The sequence below is a fragment of the Echinops telfairi genome, unplaced genomic scaffold, assembly GCF_000313985.2.
Source record: "Echinops telfairi isolate 266 unplaced genomic scaffold, ASM31398v2 ScPeMD7_23;HRSCAF=83, whole genome shotgun sequence".
Taxonomy (NCBI): Eukaryota; Metazoa; Chordata; class Mammalia; order Afrosoricida; family Tenrecidae; genus Echinops; species Echinops telfairi.
The window spans coordinates 80313655-80321242 of NW_022103920.1; the positions used below are offsets into that span (position 1 = coordinate 80313655).

Consider the following 7588-nt stretch of genomic DNA (forward strand, 5'->3'; position numbering starts at 1 on the left):
AGGCTTTGTGAAGAAATGGTATTATTCAATCATTTATTTCCCAAACAGTTCCATAGCACGTTAAAATATATTTTATGCTTTCTTTTTTAAAAAAAACCAGTTAATTGGCACTTAATCCACAAATCACACAATTCAGTCATTCAATAATATCGATAATTATACAGTCATCACCATCAATTTCAGAACATTTTCCCCAGGATTAAATCGCCTTTAAAATAAGTTGTAGAATCACATTGGGTACTAGTGCTCCCTCTCCCTCCTAAATTCACTGTTTACTCCCCAAATCCCCACACCCTCCCCGCTTCCCCTCCCCTTACCCATACTTCCCCTACAAACCCCCCATTAATCAGTTATTCTCTCTGTGCAGCCACTCCTTCTGCACTTTCTTACATAGCAGGCTTTGTGTCAAGTACCTGGTCTATGGCCATGGAGAGAGAAATATACTCTTGTGTAGATCTCTGAATTTCGGTGTATATATTTGAAATCCTCTATTACGATTTTCCCGAAGAGGAGTTCTTAGGCTTTCCTACCAGTTTCTATAGTTGAAAAATAGAGGAATTTGGTAAGAAGTGTTTCTCCCCTAATATGTCACAGAAACCATCTGCTATCGATCGAAGATGACACTCTCCTTCTCGCCTTTACAAAAAATAAATTGTAAAAAAGGACAAGACGGTACTGTAATTATTTTTCAGTTTGTTTGCTTTTCCATTTTCTTTATACATTTTGACACCTAAAAAATTGTTTAACACTGCCCTACAGGGCACTGATAATCTCCTAAGTATTTTCAAATGCATGCATACAGTATGCAACACTTCATTTAAATGTTCAGCGGGTGTGCAAATGACCTGGGGTGATAGCGCACCCACTCTCGCTTCCCTAAGGGGTCAGCCCCGCCTTCCCCACCCATCCTTCTGGACCCCGTTCTGACCCCAGCCCTTCCTTCCACGGAGCTCTGTTCTGATGCTGGCCTTAGGAATGCACTGCAATGGGTACACAGAAGTCACAAGAGAAGATCATCACTTCAGGGGGCTTTGTTAGGGGAGTTGACAGATTACCACAAGCCAGGATGAGTCAACAGTAACCCCTCTCCTCAGCCAGCAGCAACGTACGTCTCCCTTGGGTCCTGAGTCCTCAGCCACGTGGCCCCTTGGCCTCGGCCTCTGTGGGCCCAGAAGCCCACCTGTTGCTCTGCCTCACACTCCCAGAAACCTGACGCTGTTCCTCTCTTCTGTCTCATGGCTTCCTTCCCTTGGCCTCTGGTCTCACTCCACCTGGCACCTTTACCCTGCCCACAAGACTCCGTGCCCCAGCCTCTGTGGCCTGTGTCCACTTCAGACAGATCCGGAATGTGCTTTTCTTCCGGGGTCTGTACTCTTGCCTCAAAGAATGCTCGTTCTTCTAGCCAGGGGAGTGGTAACTAAACCTAAAAACAACCAATCACCACCCCCCATGAGTGTCACCTGAGCCCTGTTTGCATCGTTGCCCCCTCTCCCAATCATTTGGGGGAGTTAGAGACCCAGGTGCAAGAGCCAGATGAAGAAACTTCACTCTACCACAGTTTGCAAATGTATAGTGTGCCGGCCAATCGACAGTAAGAGCTACTTTGTGAACACTCTTTACAGACCCTTCAAATAGCCAGTATTATATTACAAATAAACGTGGAGGCAATTATTCTGACCAGCTGTCCTATAAATGGCCAGATAGTAAGTACTTTGGAGTCTGTGGGCCGTGTGATCTCTGAAATACTCAGCTGTCATTGCAGCATGGAAGCAGCCTTAGACAACATGAATGCAGGGGCCCGGCTGTGTTCAGTACAACTGTATTTACAAAATGGAGGTGGGCCAACCCCTATTCCACACCATTCACTGCCCTTGAGTCGATTTTGATTTACGGCAACCCTAGACGACAAGGTAGAACTGCCCCTGTAGGTTTCTGAGACTGCAACTCTTTATGGGAGTAGAAAGCCTCATCTTTCTCCCAAAGAGCAGCTGGTCTCTGGTCTCACTCCACCTGGCTCCTTTACCCTGCCCCCGAGACTCAAACCGCTGACCTTGGGACTAGCAACCCAACCTGTAACCACTACGTCACCAGGGCTCCTTCTGTTCTAACGGAGTCTAGACACAATGAATAAATGCAATTCGAAAACCTAGACTGGACCCTGGCTTGGGGAGAGAAAAAAAAAAGTCTGTGGAAGACATTCTTGGAAGAACTAGAAGGATTTAAATCCTGGATACCAGATAAGGAACCCCAGTGAAGATGTGTGTTCGCCAGTGTGAGTTAGGTTGATTTTGCCAACCTGGCCAACAGGAACATGTGGGATTAATCAGGTTGCAATTTGATTGGAATGCAAAGAGATAAATGGATCTGCAAGGCCCGCCCCCAGCTCGCTTGCTCTCTGGTGACCAGACCAGCGTGTGGAGGCTTTAGCTAGTCCTCTGCCTCAACTTGTAAGCTAGACTCCCTGTGGGACTGCCAACCAGTGGATTGTGTCGCTAGAGCTGAGGTTCCTTCGAGACCTGCTTCTCCATGCTGTTGGTATATACAGCGCTTGAACTTGAGGTTGGTAAATCCCGTCGTCTTGCGTGGCTGGAGTTCGATAGCCCAGCTGGGCCTGCTTCCCTCGGCTCCTGAGCTGCCGACTGTTGGTGACCTGCCCTGCTGTTTGCTGCCTGTGGCAGACTGCCTGGATTGCCTGAGGGAAGTCTCAGTTGTCTGTTTCCTTGACCGTGGACCCAGCAGCCCTGGTGAGTTGAAGGATTTTCAGTATATTAATTGTTCCACAGGAGGGAGTTGAAATGAGCCCTCTGAACTGCGTGGACTACTTAGCTGTTATATTCCTTTGGGTTGTGTAAGTCGATCCACACACATATATATATGTGGGCTATATATTAGATATATATAATTGCAAGTGCCCTAGCTTTTTTCTCTAGAGAACCCTGCCTAACACAGCCATTAAGCTGATAATCACAGTCAGCAGTTCAACCCACTCACTAATCGCTCCACGAGGGAAAGAAAGGCTGCTCCGGTGAAGCTGGAGAGTCTCATACCCTGCAGTGAGTCACCAGGAGTCGGAGTTGATTAGTAGCTGTGGGTTTGGGTCTGTGTAGCAGATGGTATTGAAGAATGGTTCACTTTCGTATGGGTGATGGTAGCATTGCGGTGGCCCGCGGCAGCCTACTTCTTGTAGTTCCTTTTGTCTAGGGACCAAAAGCAAGCCATTTGCTCTGAAAGTATCTCCAAAGAGCCCTGCAGTTGAAGGACATGAATTGTGATATTTCTCCCCGGTGATAGCATGACTGCGGTTCAGAGCTTCTCAACACCTCTCAATCTCTCCCCTGCCCCGCCCCAGGGAACGTTTGAGTGGCTGGAGACAGTTTGGGGGGTTACAACAGGATGCTGATAGATGTCCCACAAGGTACAACACACCCCGCTGCCACCCAAACCATGGCCCGGCCGGAGGTGGAAGCAGCCATGCTGTAGAGCAGTGGGTCTCCACCTTCCTCAGGCCGCAACCCTTTCATACAGGTCCTCGTGGGGTGGTGACCCCCAACCATCACATTATTTTCGTTGCTACTTCATCTCTGTCATTTTGTTACTGTTATGAGTCGTCATGTAAACATCTGATATGCAGGATGTATTTTTATTGTTACAAATGGAGCATAATTAAAGCATAGTGATTAATCACACAAATGATATGTAATTATAGATTGGGAAATATTTATTTCTAATGAGAAACAAGTGAACTTCTGTCTTGAAGCACGGTGTAGCACGGGTAACGGTCTTCACGCCGGGTACTCGTAGGTGGGCGTATCTGCATGTGGGCGGACCCGCCTGGAGACGATAGAGCAGCGGTGTCTCGGTTCCTAAGACCATCGGAAATATGTGTTTTCTGATGGTCTTAGACAACCCCAAAGGGGTCGCGATCCACAGGTTGAGAACCGCTGCTCTAGATCAATGGAAGGCCTAAAGACAGCAATGTGAAGAGGAGTCGTCATGTTTGGGATGACTAGCAAGCCAGGTCACTAAGACCGAAAGCAAAGTCACGTGAGGTCTCCGTGGCCAAGCTGTGTTCCTGCGTTCTAGTTCCATCCTCTCACCGTTGTTACCGAGACTCGCAGCACTCTTCTATAGAACTCTCTGGGACGACGGGAAGGATTTACAAATCTGTGCTGTCCAGAATAGCAGCTAATAACCAGATGGGGCTCTTGGAGTTGACCAGTCTGACGGAGGAACTGAATTGTTTAATTTATTAGCTTTAAATGTGAACAACCACACGGGGTGACCATACTGCAAGGCACAGGTCTACAGGAGCTGCGGTTGGGTGCCGACTCACAGCGACCCGCTCCCTGTACGCCGGAAGGGAGCATTGCCAGTCCTGCACCGCCCTTACAGTGCTTATCGTTGAGCCCATGCCGCAGTCACTGTGGTAATCCAGCTCATGGAGGGTCTTCCTCTGGCCGCTGACTCTTACCAACATGATGGCCTTTTCCCAGGACTGCTCGCTCCTGGGAGCGTGTGCAAAGTACCTGAGCTGAAGTCGCACCTTCCTTCCTTCCAATGCCGTTCTGGGTGTCCTTTGTCCAAATGGATTTGCTTGTTCTTCTGGCAGTCCATGGTCCTTCCAATGTTTTTTCCAACCCCATCATTCAAATGCATCCATTTTTCTTTGGTCTTCTTTATTCTTTCTCCAACTTTCACATGTAGATGAGGCTATTGAAAATACCGCGACTTCCCTCTGACCATTGATCAGGGACGTGAGTAATCTTACCTTCAGACAGAGCGCACTGGAAAGGGGATTTCTACAGAAATAGGTTGGAATTGAACATGTTATCATTTGCCTTGCCTTTTGACCCATTTTTAGTTTGTTCTAGTTCCTATTCTGCTTTCTCTTGGGTTGAGACCTTTCTGTGTTTTGTTTTCTTTATATGAAATCCAGGACAGGTAAGTCTACAGAAATAGTAACTAGATTAATATTGCTTTGGCTACAACAGAGAGGTTGGGAAGGAATAGTAGGGACCTCATAATAAAACGTACAAGAATGGAGAAAATGTTCTACAATTGATTGTGGTGATGACTGCACAGCTCTTTTTATAATTTAAACCATTGAATTGTTAGGGATGTGTGGCAGTTACATAATCTCCTGTCAACTTGAGCAACAGGGTGGAGTCTAGCCTATCAATCAGGTCACAGCTTGATGACCTCATTTGGAGGTACAACGGAGATAAAGAGCTCACTGGAGACCAGATCCAGTCTCTCGTTTCCTTCCTTTTCCTGCTGTTGAGACACTCAGAGAGCTGGAGGAGACCTGTGGAGACCTGCATCAGCATTGAGATGCTTCCACCTCCACTGGATCCACAAGACTTTCTACCCACTGACCTGTGATCTTCCTGAATTCGGCATCATTACATGTGATGCATGAGTCTAAAGAGGAACTTATGAACTAATATTGGACATATGGGTTAATATCGGACTTAAGGACTTGAGCTAGACTGGGCTGGGATGTTTTCTCAATATACAACTGCTTTTTTATAGAGAGCTCTTTCTTATCCACTTATGAGTGTCTGTGAATTTGTCTCTCTAGTCCACTTGGACTAACACAGGTTGTGAATTACATGTCAATAAAACTGTTTTAGCAAGAAAGCATGAGCCGGACAGGGGGGGGGGGGGAAATAAACCTCATGGCTGGGTCAGGTATACCTTAGTCCTAAAAGTAACATCACTGTAGAGCAGTCTTGTGCCAGTGCAACATGTTTGATTTCTTGAGTGCTGCCGCCATGAGCGTTGATTGTAGATCTAAAACATACAAGTTTTTGACAAGGCCAGCCTTTCCTCCATTTATCATGGTGTTAGCTATTGGTCTACTTGTGAGGGTTTGGGTTTTGGTTACATGAAGTTGCGGTCTACACTCAAGGCTGCAATCTTTGATTATCATCGACAAGTGCTTCAAAAGCGGTGGTCCTCCACCTGTCAAGTGCCGTAGAATCGCCTGGGAGGTTTGTTAAGACCCAAATGGCTCTGAGTCCCACCCCCGAGTTTCTATTTCAGTCTTCTAGGGAAAATGGCCCCTCATTAGGATTTCCCAGGTGATCCTAAGGAATGAACTGATTCCAACACAGAAATGACAGTCTTGAGATCTGCTCTTCCCTTCTCAGACCAGCAGGGGGTAGCAGACCACAGCAAATGCAGTCAGTCACCCAGGAAGAAAAAGTCACCGCCAGCGAGTGGCTTTGAACTCATCCCCAACCTCACTGCCATCGAGGCAATTCTGACTCAGTGGCTCTGTAAGAGAGCAGAACTGGCCATCCGGGTTTCCAAGACTAACTCTTTAGCGGAGCCGAGCGCCTCATCTTTCTCCCAAGGAGCTGTTGGTGGTTTCAAAGTGCTGATCTTTCTGGTTAGCAGCCCAATTCGTAAGCCATCACACCACCTAACTCATCTTGACCCTACGTACTATGTTTCCAAGGCTGTGAACTCATTTGGGAGCTTCAACAGTCTTCCTCAGGGCGGCTGGTGGGTTTGAACTGCTGACCTTGCAGTTAGCTTACTCTACATCACCATCAGGACTCCTTTACTGGACAGAAACCGGTCAGAATCGGAGTTTTATTCCCACTGCAGTTATACTAAATCATAATCCTTATTTTAACAAGAGTCACCTGGGGAATTTATTAGAATCACTTGGGATCTTGTTAAACTAGATTCTGGTTCAGTTTAGATCAGGTGGAAATGTAAATTCTCAGCAAGGGGAGGGGCTGGAATTGACCCGTTCAAGGCCGTGGCCAAACTCCATCAAACCTCCCTCAATCTCTACCTACCAGGTGGCAAGAGGGCTGAAATGGTGAATTTTTTAGACACGTTCTCCTTGTGCCCTTGGCAACAAGTCATTTAGCTTCTGCTGGACCCCTATCTGTAAGATGCATAAAATAACCTCTTCGACAGTGCAATGACTTGACTAATGTTTGCTGAGAATTAGGACTTGCAAAGAAAATTAAAATGTGTAAGTTATAAATTATTCCGGGAACTTTTCATTCATAGGACTTTTTGTAAATGTCTGCACTTTGAACATTTCTGACTCATTCGCAAACATCCAATGCCCTTGTCAAATTTTCAATGGCATAACAACTTAGAGAGCAATTCATTAGATCTAGAAAGTATAGCAGCTGCAAACCCAGCAGGCAACCATCTTTCTGTGGAGCTTCTATAGAGGGAATCCATGAAGGTTACTGCAGTTTTTCATTCTCCAAAGACCAAGTTCAATGGATTGGTCCCAATAGGTAGAATCACTCACTCATTCACTGCCATGGAGTCGATGCTGCCTCATAGCAACTCTACAGGACAGGGTAGAACTGGCCCTGTGTGTTCCCTAGACTGTCTCTCCTTACGGGAGTAGAAAGCCTCATCTTTCTCCTGAGGACTGGGCTGGTGGTTTAGAACTGGTGACCTTGCAGATCACAGCCCAACGCATAACCACTATGGCACCAGGGTTCCTTAGTGAGTTCCTGCTAGTGCTGAGATGCTTGTTCGTTCACTAACTCAGCTTTCCTCCTGCAGTCGGCATCATTGCCTCTGTTTTGTGAGGTGGAGGACTTTG

At 46.7% G+C, this 7588-nt stretch overlaps 1 protein-coding gene across 1 annotated transcript in view; it reads left to right on the top strand.

Annotated features, from left to right (window-relative positions):
* The first annotated feature begins 1763 nt into the window (after positions 1-1763).
* Positions 1764-7588, top strand: part of MALSU1 (mitochondrial assembly of ribosomal large subunit 1) — a 30879-nt gene continuing 25054 nt past the window's right edge. The window contains exons 1-2 of the mRNA XM_045288660.1: positions 1764-1836; positions 2454-2744. Of these exons, the coding sequence (XP_045144595.1) occupies positions 1764-1836; positions 2454-2744 (364 nt within the window). The remainder of the gene's footprint in view (positions 1837-2453; positions 2745-7588) is intronic.